Genomic DNA, 15,822 nt, shown 5'->3' on the forward strand with positions numbered 1-15,822 from the left:
TTTTTTTTGCCAAAAATAAGTTAAACATTTCCCTACGTATTTTTTTATCTATTTGTATATGCTAACATTGGTGTCACAATGGAGGGGGTGAAAAATATAGGGCAGGTATGAGGAGATGACTGCTATATCATTTCATTGTTTGTGGTGCTACTTTTGGAATTTTAAAGAGAAATTTAATTAACAAATTAAGAACCAGATAACTTTAAAATAAATCATATAGGAAGTTCAATACAAGCAAATGTAAATGGGAAAATTGGCAGCAAAAGTATAAAAAGACGTTTAACTTTGTTCATAATTATAAAATTTAAATAGAAGTGAAATAAAAATTCACTTTTCAAATCTCAGATTGGCCACTAGTTGGTGGCCTGCGCTGTGACCACTGCTCCTTTTTTGTTTGTTAGATCTCCCACCTTCATAGTAGAAGAGGTGATCCCACCCCCAATCCAACATGGGTAAATCAGGATGGCTCAAAGTCTAAGTCAAACACACATTTATCACATCCTTTTCATGTCAAAGTCTTTATTATTTGGGACTCCATCCTGGCCAATGTGACCTAAACAGAAGTGTACTGAGTGACTCTAGAAAATGCTTCTTTTGTAATAAAAAGAATCCCATGAGAGGAAATGTGCTCTTTCTTTCATAGGACATTATTGTGTCTGTATGTGACTGCTAAAATAGCTACAGTCATCCTTTGGCCATGAGCACAGACATTTCAACATACTGAAGACAGAAGAACACAAACATGGAAAGCTCCTAGGTTCTTGGTGACAATGCTGAGCTGATGAATCAACCAACCCCGTAACAACTCACCTCTGGACTTATTTGTTTCCATGAGCAGCTCTTAGTAGGGCATTCTGTTACTTTGCAGTCCAAGGCATCCTGTTGAATGCAATATCCCATGTTGAAGAAGATGTGGAACACCAAGGACTCGCTGATAGATGGTAGAATTATGATTTAAGATATCCTCTTTAGGGGATAATTTGGCAAATCTGATGCACCTAAAATATTTTTTTTAAATGACAGAGAAATTCCACTTCTGGGAATTTGTCCTACTGTTACATTCACATGTGAGCACAAAGATATATACACAGGATGTTCATGGAAGCTGTGGGTGAAATAGCAGAAGACTGAACACAACCTAATAATCATCAGTAGGGGAAGGGTTAAATAAATTATTTTTATATGAAATACTATGCAGCCCTTAGAAAGATTGATGGGCCGACAAAAAACAACCCATACATTATATTGTTTTTCAAAAGCTGTATAGAGTGCATATCAAGTGTTGTAAAGTATATAGCATGCTATGCTTGGGTTATGATTTTATATGCATAGTCTTTCTGGAAGAATAAAGAAACTATTAACCATGGGTGTCTCTAGGGAGGGAAGCTGAGTGTCTAAGACAGAAATAAGAGGAAGATTTATTTTCACTGTTTACTTATTTAATACCTTTCAAATGTGTGCCACTAGTATGCATAATCTATTATGCTTATTAAATCTTTGTTTTAATTAATGGAGAAAAGTTTCTTGGAGGACATATTCTTCCTTGCAAAGATTCATTGATAAAAAAGACTGTGCAAAATAGAATGAGTTGGGACCTAGGGGTGCAGCCGGAGCCTTGGAGTTAGGTAACTGGTCCTGCAGCCCCTTTCTGTAGGGGTTGGGGGGATGTAGAGGTCCATGTGTTGTGCCACGGAGGCAATTACAGGAAGAACAGTTTGTTGGGGAATAAGACTCATGCTTGCCAGCCTGGCAGGCCCAGAGCTCAATGACTGTGGCAAACTCAAGAGTGGTAGAGAAACTGTCCTTGTCTCACACTTGCCTGCTGTATACAGGCCACTTGGAAGCAGGCAGCTATGAGATTCAGAGCTCTGCAATAGTCTTCGGAGTCTGCAGAACCGTGAACCCATCCTAGTGAAGCCACTTGCATCAGATGTGGCCTTAGGCTCCTACTTATTAAGAATAAATTTATTTATTAAAAATTATTTACCAATTTTTCCCAAAAAGAAGTATCTTTCGCATTTTTCCTGATGATTAAAATTATGCCTGTTTGATCCACGTAAACCCAAACAAAACAGAAATGTATGAAGCGAAAAGCAAAAATCCCTCCTATGTCTCTTAATTTTTCCCCTCTGCTTCCTGCCCTAGCCTGATAATCACTGTTTATGACTTGGCCTTACTTCCTTCCAAATCTTAATAAATGTATACACATAACTAATTATGTAATAGAGATGGGATCCTATTGCACATTTTATTTTCTCCCTGTATGCAATATAGTCAGCAACGTTTATTATAAAAGGTAAGATAGTAAATATTTTAGGCTTGATGGGCCTCCCCGTCAGTCCCAGTTACTGAACTATGCTGTTGTAGCAGGAAATCAGCCATGACTACATAAATAAATGGGTACAGCTGTGTTTCAATAAAACTTTATTTAGAAAATAGGCAGCAAGCTACATTGCCCTTTGAGACATAGTTTGCCAACACCTGTCATACTTCAGTACACCTCATCTTTTTTACTGGGTGCTTAGTACTCCATTGAATGGGTGAATAAATTCACTTCACTAGTCCCCCACTGATAGATATTGAAAATTGTTTCCACTAGAAGCTCTCTTAACCAAGCACTGTGTGCCCACTAGCTGGATTAATCGATCTCTTTCTCCCCATGGCTTTCCATGGTGCAGTGACATTGTACACCTTGCAGACTGCTCCTTACCCTGCCTGTGTCCTTGGACTTTCCCCAGCTGAACTGACTAGCAGTCCCAAGCTTGTTTAAACATATGTACTTGTTATTGTTGTATGTAATTGAATTAAACAGTGTGTTAACTAGAGCAATAGAAGTAAAAGAAAGAGATTATTGAGTCTAGAAAAACTAAGTTGATTATTTTTGGAAAGATTGGATTAAAGTAAATTGCATTTTTTAAGAAATCTCTCGAGTTATGTATGTGTTGAGATATAATAATTACAACAGATGAAAAACCAGTGTGCATGTGTTGAGCACTGGGGTGGAGACCCCACAACATGAGCTCCCTAGAAATAGCAAGCCAAGCAGCCAGGCTGAGTCTCTGGGCTCAGCCACTGCCCTGGTTCCTCTATGATTTTCAGAAGGTGGACAGGGCAGGGTAACTGCCTTCTGCCAGACAATGCCTGTCGCTCCCACCTTGCCCGATCAGCTTTTCCAGGTCTCAGAGGACCTCATCTCTCTGACCTTTAGCCTACATTTTCATACTCTCTGAATGTGAAAGGTTAGTAAGCATGAGATTCTACTTCTTCTCTCAAAGGCCTGGTCCACTAGCATTGAAAATAGCGCTAAGTCTGTATTTACATTTTGATGTCGTTCATGCTTTATTTCCTTAGCACACTGTCTGTTCTGTTCCTCCTACGTTTTTCTCCCAGGCAGAATCTATCTTATCTGACATTGCAAAGCAGTTAACATTGATTCTGGTGAATGGTCTACTTTGATTTTTGCTACAGGGAGATTTTAGTACAAATTCACATATATTGTTTTCTCAACAAATGGAAAAATATGTTCCACATTCATCGTGCTGGGTTTGCCGAGCCTGCTATTTTGTAACTCACTGTCTCATCTCTTTTATTTGCCTTCTCTGTCACTGTTGATGTTTTCCTAATACTTCATCCTTTATGCAGACTCCTTCCTTGGAGCCGAATTTGGCAGTGGAGTTTGCCTAACTAATGGGGACCATATGCTCTGCAATTACATTCCCCAACAACATTCAGATTTGTTAGCAAATATTGGAGAAGGCAAGTTGGGAAACTGGAGCGCAAAGGACTGTCAGGAATTGGCACATTCTGACAGGTAAACCTGCATTTACTGACCCTTGGGAATGAGTTCTGGTTTGGGCTGGTATTGACTTAAGTAGAAGGAGGATTTGTCTTTGAAAGTATCCATCAATTGGTGTATTGTTCTTCAAATAGCTAAGTGCCTCTCTTATCTGTTCCCAATGGCATACTGTACTTACCCCTAGAGATCAATTTTTAATACATGACTGCTAGCTGTTTATTTGTTGGTCTCTGGTCCCATCTCTCCCCAGATTGGAGCACTGGAATCATGGCATTCCTCACTGCTGTACCCCCAGCTCCCAGTAGAAGACTGAGAATGTAATAGCTATTCAGTAAATATTTGGCTAATGAAGAAATGAGACAATCTCTAGAATACATTGAATCCCAATACATTCTATACCTTACATATATATATATATATATATATGAACTTGGATGGCTCTTTCCCATTCTCCAGGCCCCTCCCTTCCTCGAGGCTAGACCACCCTTACCCTCTGGAGTCCAGCCTCCCCAGAAGAGTCCAAACTCACAGTGTTCTGAAGAAGGTTTAAAGCATGGCCGCAGCATGGCAGCACTAGTTTTTAAGAGGTCTTTATTGGCTCCAGTTGAAGTTATTTTTATTGCCCTCTTGGGGAGTGAGTGTGGGGAGGATGAGTAAACCTTCAGCAAATTGTCCTGGGTTTTGATAAGCTATGTGCAGAGTGTTGTGTCTCTGTGCAAATGGCAAGAAATGGTAACTAGCCTGAGAGTAGGTGGCTGAGGACAGAAAGAGTCTAGCGTCGCTCACGGGCCTATGGAACACTGTGCATTTCTTTAGAGGAAATGAGTCCTGCTGGCCGTGGTGCGGCCCCGCAGGGCTCTCAGGCACCATATCTAATGACACCAGCTCTCCCACTGCCCAGTGCAGTCTTGGCCAGCACCCGCTGACTATCTCCTGGGAGATGTGGGGGTCTGTTTGCACTTGAAGCTGAAAAGACAAGTCCGTGGTTCCTATCGGCCTGTAACTTTGCCTTTATCAGACAGAGACAGAGAAAGAGGGAGACAGAGAGAGAGGGAGTGTGCAAAAGCAGCCTGACGGGAACTCAAGGACCTTGCCACCATCCCCGCATCCCCACCCCCCTGTGGCCATGTGACTGCTACAAAGACACAGGAAACACTCCTTGTTTTAGAACACAAATACATAAATTTTTAATCTGCGAAAAATACAAAATGAAACCATGTACAAGTTATGTACAAACCCTTTTTACAAGACGAGAGTTATCACTGGTTGTTACAGATGACAGAGTTGGGTAGATCATTTCAGAGCACCAGCATTTAGTCTCTTCTTCAATTCCTATTAGGTCATAGTAATTAATCACAATCATAACCGTAACACCAACAATCGAAAGATTGAAAGATGAATAAGCCACGCTCTTTTTCCTTCATGAACATGTAGGCTGACCTCTGTGTGTGTGTACTTTTTTTTTTTCCTTTGTCCCCTAAAGGACCCTCGAGTGCAGGTTTTGGTGTTAAGTGGAGGGAGGTTTCTTTTTAGCATCTGGGTGGTGGGATGTGGGCCAGAAGTTTTAGGCAGGATGTGATTGTGCCACCTGGGAATGGAACGTTTTTAATTAGGATTTCCCGGCAGATCTCGGTTTATGTTTGAAATGTTGCAGTTCTAGTCAAAGGTTTCTCAGGCTGTGCTCAGCGGAAGGAAGGCGGGGGAGCGCCCCGCTCTGGGGCGGACGGGGCTCTGGTTTGGTGTGGAGTGGGGCTCGGTCCCCGTGTTGGCCAGGCTCCCTTCCCTGCTAGCTGCCTTCACTCACTGACCCTGAGTCCCATGGGAGGGGAGCTCTGGGTCGCTCTGGCAGGCGTGTTGCAGTACCTTGTGCACATTCCGCTCTAAGATCCTAAACAGCAGGGCCCAGCGGGGAGCCTGGTGTCCCTGCCGTCCCTGTTCTGTGGAATAGCAAGATGTAGGAGAAGAAACACAGAAGTCCTCAAGAGGATGAACAAACCAAAGGAAATCTTAAATTTAAAAATCTACCTAGAAATAAGGTCCATTTTCACCTGGCCCTACCATCTCTCACTGCCTGTCCAGAAAAGCCACCAAAGCAAGGTGACCGTAGTATTTGTTTTCAGACCCCTGAACCAAAGCTGCCAATGTGTGTGCTGTTCAGTGGGGGACAAGAAATAGTGCAGTGACATGAACAGGGAGAGGAAAGAAGATGCCCACATCAAGATCTCTGTCTCTTTTGAGTCCCCCAGAAAGAGTGCCGGTCACCTGCACGTCCTATCCAGCCTCCTTCTCCCATGGTATCCGAAGTAACACATAGTGCCCGACTGACTGCCCCCCCTGGGCCAGGCCTCATGACCAGCTCTGGTGATGAAGACACAAATAAGCAAAGTGCCTGCTCTTCCATGAGTCCTTTTACTGCTGAGTCACCATCGCCACTACCCTTCCTCTCCAGCCTCATAGCGGTCCCACCCTCTCTTTCTCGAAATTCTCTCTTGTTTCCAACTTTCCTGGTTCTAGAGTACTCTAGATATCCTATACCAAGAGCGTCTACTTATTCTGCTCCTTTTAGCCCCTGTTAACATGATTGGAGACCCCAAATAAATCTGCCTGCTCATTTTCTAAACCTTCACTCTCTCCTTAGGAGAATCCATCCAGGCGCCTCGCTCTGTGAGTACCTCTGTGCGCCTGGCTTCCATATGCACAGGGCCTGTCGTAACCCTCTCCTGAGCCCACTTACCTCACTCCTCTTGCCCGGGAGGCCTTCCGTTATGGATGTCTCTCAGCTCCTTCCACTCTGCATGAATCCAATGTACCCCAGCTGCCGGCATGCACTGCCTCCCCTCCTGCCTTCTCTTCCTATCCCTCCACAGGGTTCCACCTTTGGGGCCCTGATTAAGTGTGCCCTTCACAAAGAGCCTTTTCCAGACCCATAGCCATTGCCCCAATGCCCAGCCCCTAAGACTCCAACCAAGCTTTGACAACTATTATGATCCATAATACTTACTGGCTCTTTGGTGTTTGCATTTATTTAAAAATTATTTACTGAACACCTGTTTTGTGCAACACAAGCTTTTCCATACAGGTATATCTTATGCTCCCAGTTAGGCAGGTGGGCCATCTTCCTCTCAAAGTCTCACACAGCAAGGAGCACACAGTGGCCACTCAATCACTATCCATCAGCAGTTACTGATTAGCGTCACCTACCCTGCCACATACCAGATGACCCTGCATTCATACCTGGAATGCGGACCCTCTACTTATCTAACTCCCAAATCCCCTTTCTCTAGAAAGCCTGCCTTGCTGACCCACTTCAAACCATAACATCTCTCCCTCGTTGTAACTCCTGCCACATTGAAAGGTGATGCTATGTCATTAGTGCTTATACTTTCTCTCATGGCGCCAGTGATATGTTTTCTCTTTTTAGTCGGATTCTAAGCTGATTGGTAGCAGAACCTGATTGTGCTCATTCTCCCCCACACTCCCTTTACAAATATGTACTGAATGTTAACTAGTCACTAAGCAATGGCAACCTGATTATCTGAAAGGATGTACTAATAATGGGAATTCGTATTTGGCAGTTCTGGCCTATGAATTATTCTCTACAATTTGTGATGATCTGCCTTGTGTTCTTATTACGTTAACGTCTAGAAAATAGTATGATTGGCAGGTTTCAAAAGAAATCTGAATATCTACTCCTACCCTCTAATCTACTTCATGACTCTGTTGCCGACATTCTAGTGATTCAGGAGAGTAGGGATGTCTTGTGTCTGACTGTCCCACAACAGCAAGCAAAATGGGTGAGGATAGTAGGTGTTGTGCGTGGTGAGTTGTTGACCTGGAGTGTGCACCCTTGAGAACTCCACGCTGCTGGGAAAATGCTCAGCTCTGTGTAGGCTCTCATAATGACTTCTAGGAAGAACTGACATCGTCCCCCTTTTGACCTAAAAAATGCACAGCCATTTCTGCCTGTCACTCAGTTTGTTTGAAACTTCTAGTGGCTTTCTATTCTCTGGTTGGGTTTTAACCTCTTGGCTTGGCCCTTAGACCATCTACTTTTTAGCCACTTCAATGAGGTCTCGTCTTGGTTTCCCTCAGCTGCCCTATGCAAGCTTATCACAGTAAGCAAAACAGTCTGCCTATTGCGATCACTTTTCTACAACTGTATTATGGCCTGTTAAGTCCCCTGTCTCTGGAAAACCCTCATATTCCACATTTCTCCGGTCTGGTCACCCATTTCCTATTGAAATGCCTCCAAAACCTATCAAGCATTATATGCCTCTGTGTTCTTCCCAGCCCATAATGTTCAATGCAACCTCTTCTTCCTTTCAACACAAAGCACCAGCTCTTGGCACCATTCGCATACCCATGCCTGTGGTATTTAAAACACTGCTTATTATATATTTTTTCCTTTTTGTTCTTTCTTCCCAGCTCCCTGATGTATGTTCTGAGTTTGGCTTGTCTTTAGATAAAGAATATCTGGCCCTTTTTTGTGCTAAAAAATACAGCAAAAGAGGAAGGTCTGGTAACTAAGAATCCTTTCTCCAATCTAACCACATGGGGCTGTGCTATCATGGATCTTCCAACTGTTGTAAGTGCTGCTGCCTTTGGGCACATAGGCTCTTTTTTATATGTGTTTTAAGCAAGATTATTATAGACATGGCAAATTAGGCTTTGTGGTCTCTTGAGAAATAAAATCAAACACGTTCTCTGAATTGTCTTATTTTTATGGAAGTATTGAGATTATTAACAACTGCTACTGCATGGGCAACAGAATCAGAACAGACTCCACTTAAACAACCAGTACGGCCACACTGGTATGACTGGCTAGAATCATTTCTAATTACTGCTCTCATAAAGAGATCCAAAGGGCCGCATTACTCCCTCCAACGATCATGGGATTTATATGCTAAGTCATCTCGGCTGGGTAGAAAAAAAAAAACTGCTGTTTGTGAACATGGGATGAGTAAGAAAGAGGCAGAAAGGTAATTTACCAGGAAGGTTGTAAGTGAACTCTCAGTTTCTTTTGCTTTATCAAAAGGGTGAATCAAGCCCTAATTAGTGAAGGCCCGTTGAGGGCCATAGTGATTGGTGTTTGTACCACCATGCCAAAAGCAATGAATAGAAACAGAATAGAACATGGGCAGATTCTGCACTGTGCTGGGACTTGGCGTCCAAGTTGAACGGACTTGCTTAGTCTCCTGTGAGTCAAGGTGGCTCAGATTCCAGTCGAGTGGTTTGATACTCCTTGTTTCTCTACCCTCCTAGCTTTCTTCCTCCATTTTGCCCTTCCTTCCTTCAATTGTCTCTTTAACAATAAAAAAATTATAGTTCAAAATTACACTTATGAATGTAAGTAGGAAAGAGATGGATAGTTTATTAATAAAAGAAAACAAATAAAATAAACAGAGGACAGGAAATGAAGTGAGAAGTAAGAATAGTTACTTCCTGAAGGCCAGATCCATGTGGGGAAACAAAAATGTGGAAATCAGCAGGAATTTGGGGGTTTTGAGCCTCTAACTACATGCTGGGAATTGGAGCTATGGGTTAGAGATGAAGGGATTAGCTGAAGCTGGGCCTTGAACCTAGGAAAAGGGAAGGCAGGGATGAGATTGAGAAGACCCTAGAATTAAGCAGAAAAACCTGACCAACATGATTCAGGTGTATTTGAATTTAGAAATGTGCATCTTGGAACTGCAGATACTCCAAAGTGAAAAGCACAGGAATTAGTCTAACTATGTCCAGAACAGAAGATGTACACTACGTTAAGGTCAGGAGTATTGCTTGGATAATGTAGTGAAAAGGACCATTATTCCAGCCCTGGACAAGATTGTCTCCAAGGGCTTTGCCAAGGAGAGGCAGCCACTCCCGTGTTCCCACCCCTAACTGGGATCTGAAAGGAACCTTACAGTCATCTGGGTGAATTGCCCTCATTTACAAATGAGGCCACTGAGACTCAAGAGAGTTTGAAAACTACTTTCAAAGTTCATAGCTACTTGTCTGCAAATGTGGCTCTTGAACCCTTGTATTAAACCATAAATAGGAAACTTGGGCTTTTTCCCCCAACATGAAAATATTCCCAAATTTCTTATGCTTTCTCACTTTTCCCTTTCCAACTCCAGCCAAACAGTTCTAATTCCCTGTTTACTTAAAGTCTTCAATCAAATTCTTTACACAGTACATCACAAGATGCCACAACCCTTGGAAGGAAAGAGCTTCTGAGTGTTTTCCAACATGCCTTAGTCACAATCACTTTTATTTAAGGGGTTTTATATTAGTTTGAGGTGATACTCTAAAACATAAAATTGTTTAGCAAAAATAAAACTTTTCTCAATGAGGAAGGTGATGATAGTGGTGAAGCACTTCCAAATAGGTATTTTCTGCTTTTTAAACAGCCTGTGAGTGAGTCTTTGATTCCCCAAGCACCCAGGAGTCATTAGTTTGGGATAATGGCTTTTCTGAAGCCCTACACTGGAATGGGAGCTCAAAGCCTCATCATAGGAACCGTACCGAAGGAGACCATCATTGGCCTAAGGTGGATGTGGGCAAAAAGTCTATCACAGTGGAGATGGATGAGGACTCAAGGCCAAAGAGCTTAACAGATAGAAACACATCAGGAAGAAGCTCTGGCATTCCCTTGAGCCTTCCAGTGGTTTGACAAATCGTATTTCTGTTTCTATTTCACTGTCAAATTACCAGGTGCCAGTTTTTGTCAAAGGAGCCACTAGCCAGTCATTTTGCATACTTCCTTTAAAAAATGCCTGATTTTGCTTTCTAGTCCAGAGCAATTTATTATTACAAAGACAAAACAGCATGAGCTTGTTGTTGTACCCTAAAAGAAAATGGATTTCTACCAATTCGTTTTTTGGGGGTGCTCTATAAGCCAAGGAACCCTTTGCCGTAGGAAACCATCTTAGCCATTATGATTAAAAAATTAGATTCAAATCTCTAGCTATAAATGGACTTGAGATGGGGAGGGAGTTTACACTTCTGTTCCAAATTGCCTTGGCAGGGAGAGACAGAGGGAAGAGGGTAGGGGGAATGGGGCACTCTATGTCCCTCTAATGGAAGATCATTTTGGTGGCCACCATAGCCTGCCAGAGGAGATCAAATGGCTGTAACAAATCCAGAGGTGGTTATCAGGAGCAAAAGTGAAGTGCCTACTATGGTTCATGAAGGAAGGAAGAGCGTGGATTGATATGAATGTACGAAGGTGACCCCAGTGCAAAATCATTATGTAAAAGAAGGCCTAGCTTTCAGGAAAGTTGTCAAAATCCTAGCAAGAAATTCTCCCCACAAACAAGTTTGACTTCTGTTGGAAACCAAGAAATGTTTATAAGCCTGAATATAGACTGTTGACGTCATTTTAGTCTGCTGAGTAGACTAGTGATTAATTATAAGTAGTTTTTAAACAATCCAATTGGACATACATTATATTCACAATACTTTGATAGAACTAATTCTACAAAATGTGACGACAGAGTAACCACGGTCCGACAAGTCACTGCAGGACAATGCCTACGAGGTGGAAGCATGACTGTATTGGCTCTGCAGGGAGTGGGCAGAGGTGGAAGCTCGTTTTGCCTACATTGGTAATTGGAGTACTTAGTGGACATATGTTTTCCTGGTGATCTCGTTGCTTTGCTCTGATCTGATTTGCACTACCATAACTAGGAACCACAGGGTCATGGCCTAAAGAGTTAATGGAATAGATATCATAGGACTTTGGGAGTTACTTTGGTTCATTTGGTGCCTTTAAGTGTCCACAGTTTACATTTAATAAAATAAAAATCACTATAACATCCATGCTTCTCCAGAGACCCTGATGATCATATCAAAGATTGATAATTTTGAAGTTGAAAGACGTACTAAGTCGTTTGGAACAAAACAGTTGCCAGGCGACCACACACCAAGCATGCAAGCAACGGCAGAGCTCTGAGACATCGTAATTGCGTCTGATGGCGAGAAAAATCTTTTGACCACAGTTTGAAGTGGCGGATACATTTGATTTCACTGCTGGTAATTTTCCAAGGCCTTTGCTAACAGTCTATAATAAGTGCATTCGTTGCTTTCCATTTGTTATTATTATTGTTTTTTTTAAATTGTTGTAGCAAGTTTGTATGTTTTGCCCCAGCAACTAAATAAAGGAAAGCCTGCAAATTAAAATCTGGACAAATGTCATCTCTTTGATCATGGAAATTTTGTGGCATTTAAACAAGAACTCAGAATAATGAACGCCCTCTCATGTCCTCTTGTGAAGTAAAACTATTCATTGGTTTTACAAACTTTCAGGTTAAAAGCTCAGAGACTTAGTGGATAGGGAGAAAGTCCACCAGCCCTTCTGAAAGTTGAAATTACTTGCTCAGGTGGTTTGGAAATATGACATTAGAAGCGTAACAGCATGTAGGAGTCCCCACCATTGAACAACAGAGCAACGTCTCATGTGCATCTGGTCCTCGACTTCCACGTCCCAGGTGTGCCCACAACCCTCTTGGCATCCTTAGTTGCCCAGGTAAACCTGATCTGGCCATTGTAGAAAAGCTGCAAGAAGGTCTTCCCTTTAAATATATAAACAAAGGGATGAGAAATACAGAATGAAAACTAGAACTCCAAAAATATGACTTTCAACTGTGAAAATAAATAAGTTTCCATTTATTAAGAGCTGGTGTCAATGCAGATCAAAATACACACCCATCCAGGAGAGGAGCAGGTATTCACCTGTCTCCTTTCCCCCTTTTTTTCAGATTTACTAAAATACATGTATACATCGTTGGCCATTTTAAAATTGTTTCAATAACTCATTTCCCTTAATTACAATTAATTGTGGTGGTGACCATCATTCTCCTCAAAGAAAAGGAGAGAAAGAAGAGAAATACGCATTAAGGAGTCTGGCCACTTATTTTGATTTTGCATTGTTTAGATATAGGGAAGATATTTGACAATGAAAAAAAGAAAAAATATATTTTCTTTCTAATAAATAAAAATAATTTAAAATGCTAGAGGCTATACATGACTATTTTAGTATGTTCATTTATAAATGAAATACTTTTCTTTTCCAAAATACATGGAAGCAATATTCAAGGCAGACAAAGAGAAAGATCTGTCTACTTTATTTTTCTTGCAATTTCTTGCTTATCCTAACGTTTCCACCAGTGATTCAGCATGTAAAGGAAGAAAAGTCACGTCACCATTTATGAAGTTTGTCAGGCTTTAAAAAAATAGTTCTGGTCTCCTGGGAGTCAACATTCATCTTCAACTTCTCTGATTGGTGGAATCAAGCTGCTTGTGGATTTATATTGGTTGATCTGGTTAGCCATGTGGGTACTCATGGGCTTGATTTGAATGTTTCTGGGATAGGCATTATCCGGTTCATCTGTAAACCATTTCTTTTCTGCTAAAGGGCAAAATGGATAGAGAACAAGAAGGAGAAATGAGAAGTTTAATTAGTCCTAGGGTAAAGCCTTTGGAAAGTTCATTGAAAAATGCAAAAAGGTAATCAATAGAAGCTGACAGTGAGTAATTGCTAAGAGAGACAGTGCAGTGTAGGGAGAACACCAGAACCTGAAACATACCTCTCTGCTTCCTGTAGCAAGGGATGAACAAAAGGTGCCACTGGGACTTGGAGGCACCATGGGTGGACCTCAGAGAGTAAGGAGGGATGGAGGATGAACTCTGGCAATGTTCTCTGGAGTAACTTTAGTGGCCTGAAAACCTTTGGTAGGGAGGGGACATTGCCTATATCAGATACCGGGTACAGACATTGTTCCTGAGGAGAGATTTGTGCACCCACTGAATTGAATGGAGCATGGCAGGACACCATCCTTGCTGCAGAGTGAGTGACCTAGAATCTCACCCAGGCTGCCTCCTCCCAGCCTGTACATGGCGTTGCTTATAACAGGCACACTTAAAGGCATATCTCAACTATACCGTTCTGTTTCTTTTGCAACCAGTTTTAGGGGTCTTAAACCCACAGATGTCGCTGGCCAATGAGAGTGAAAATCAGAGGAGCGACCAATATTTTAAAGAGGATTTTGAGATGAGACGGCTTTTGTTTCAAGACAGAAAACTGTGTGTGGGTATAAAGTTATGAAAAGAGTTCCAAGTGGCAATATCTTAACTGACTATAATAACCCAAGCTGTCGACACAAGGGAGCTGGATGAAGTCTTGGCATTTCATTTCCACCCTAAATACGGAAATGGCTGAGAGAGAATGCTGAGTCAGGGCGTTCGGGGTCTAGGGTGAGAATGAAAGTGGTCTAGCGTCCCCTTTGCAGTGCAGAGCTATTTTACAAGACTCAGCCCTCATCCCCGCCTCTTTCTAGGATTGAAATTTTCTGGGAAATTGGCCATGGGTATAGATAGGAAAGGACTGGACAAATGGGACATTCTAACTTGGGAACCGTATGCGTCATTTTAATGACTTAGGGAAAGAAAAGAAAAAAAGAAAAAGAGTAAAAGTATCAAGCACATCCACTGCTATAGAGACAATGGTTTCTCCAGCTTCCTTTTCTGCTTCCCAGAACAACTCATAGCTCCCTTGTCAGTGGTCCTGGACTGGCATGTTCGTGAATATCACTCCACCTGGCTTGATGTGTCTGTGTGCTCGCACGTGTTTTTGGCTAATGATTTATGAATGAAGCATCTATGACCAGCAAATGACTCCTGTTTCTGGCATGTTTCTCCTTGGTCTGTACTTTTGCTGTTTCAAGTGTCCTGAGCCCTCAGTGTCGCTGAGGGCTGTCGCTGGAGCTGGGATGAGCCTGAATAGAAGCCCGTGACCCTTTGTTGAGCCGCTCAGTTTACCCCACGGGAAACTTGCTACCTCTTGCCTCGTCCTCCCCACCCGCCTCCTTCTCTGGCTCTCTCACCTATTATAATTAAGTTCACTTTGATTTGAACAGATTGGACGATAGGAATTCATAATGCTACATCCTCACAGTGAAGCTAACTGATTAAGTGCTTTAAATTATTCCCCCTGACAGAATGATAAAGTTACAATCTGTTCTGAGATGATCTACAGCTTGCCAGACTCCTACAGCTTCTTTCTACATTCATTTATCTTTTTGTCAAGCAGAGTTTTTTTTTTTTCCCCTAAGCTTCAATTCCATAGATCTTTTAAAGTCATCAGCACATCTGAATTATTAATGAGGCTTTAGAGGCAAGGTTCCTGATGGGCTGGTTAAAAAAGGTTGTATAGAAATCGGGGACTGTGTACACATCAAAATAATTTCAGCTCCATTTAAAAAACCATTTAGTTCAAGTGTGACATAGATGAACCATTATGCATTTGTGGAAACCAATTTTTTGTGATCTACGATTAAACTAACCTTTCAGAGAGGAGTAAAGTGTGATGGTTATCATGTTTTAAAAGCATTGCCAGGCCGTTGGAACAATTTCAAACTACGACTTTTTCAAACGGTTTATGTGTAAAGATGATTTTCAGAGGGGTCGAGCCTGGTGTTTGTGCTCTGCTTGCCTGAGCTGCCCTTGGTCTTGGCCATGTTGTTCTGTGGATGGATTTTGCAAAGGGATTTAGTGCTAGGTTGGACATGCCAGGTTGGAAGAGTGAACTCTGTTGATGGAAATGAGTAGGTCTTTTGGGTGAGAGACCTAAGATAGACACAATTTGCTGAAATTTTTACAACTGCTGCAGAGAATAATTGTTCAGAATTTAGTCTTTACGGTTCAAGTCAAAGTTGGCATTTTGACCTTTCACGGCAGAGAGAATATCAATTTCCTTCTGCTGTCTGTGAGAAAGAGAGCATTATTTCCCCATTTAACCTTCTCTCTTTCCTTTTAAATTTCTTGCCATAAAATATATATATGTATATATATATATAAGCAGAGTAGCGCGTGTCTTGGACATGCAGCTTCCACACCAGGAATGAGTTGTGTTAAGGCACACTCTGGTGAGGAGTTCCAGTTTCCATTATGCCTGACAAACAGCTGTTTAATTCAGGTGCCTCCTAAGAGGTATGAATGTGTGCACGTGTATGTATGATACATGTATAGGCATGTGATGTTGGAGACTT

General features: G+C 41.9%; 1 protein-coding gene across 22 annotated transcripts in view; it reads right to left on the reverse strand.

Moving 5' to 3' along the window:
- Positions 1–4,958: 4,958 nt before the first annotated feature.
- KCNMA1 (potassium calcium-activated channel subfamily M alpha 1) overlaps positions 4,959–15,822 on the reverse strand; it is a 725,165-nt gene continuing 714,301 nt past the window's right edge. For 5 of the 22 annotated variants that reach the window (XM_069460479.1, XM_069460467.1, XM_069460473.1 and 2 more), the window contains one exon: positions 13,139–13,184. In XM_069460479.1, the coding sequence (XP_069316580.1) occupies positions 13,160–13,184 (25 nt within the window). In that variant the 3' untranslated portion in view covers positions 13,139–13,159. Of the gene's footprint in view, positions 13,185–15,822 lie in introns of all 22 variants that reach the window. The other 17 variants (XM_069460487.1, XM_069460483.1, XM_069460480.1 and 14 more) reach the window with 5 other exon arrangements.

This window comes from Eulemur rufifrons, chromosome 28 (genome assembly GCF_041146395.1).
Source record: "Eulemur rufifrons isolate Redbay chromosome 28, OSU_ERuf_1, whole genome shotgun sequence".
Taxonomy (NCBI): Eukaryota; Metazoa; Chordata; class Mammalia; order Primates; family Lemuridae; genus Eulemur; species Eulemur rufifrons.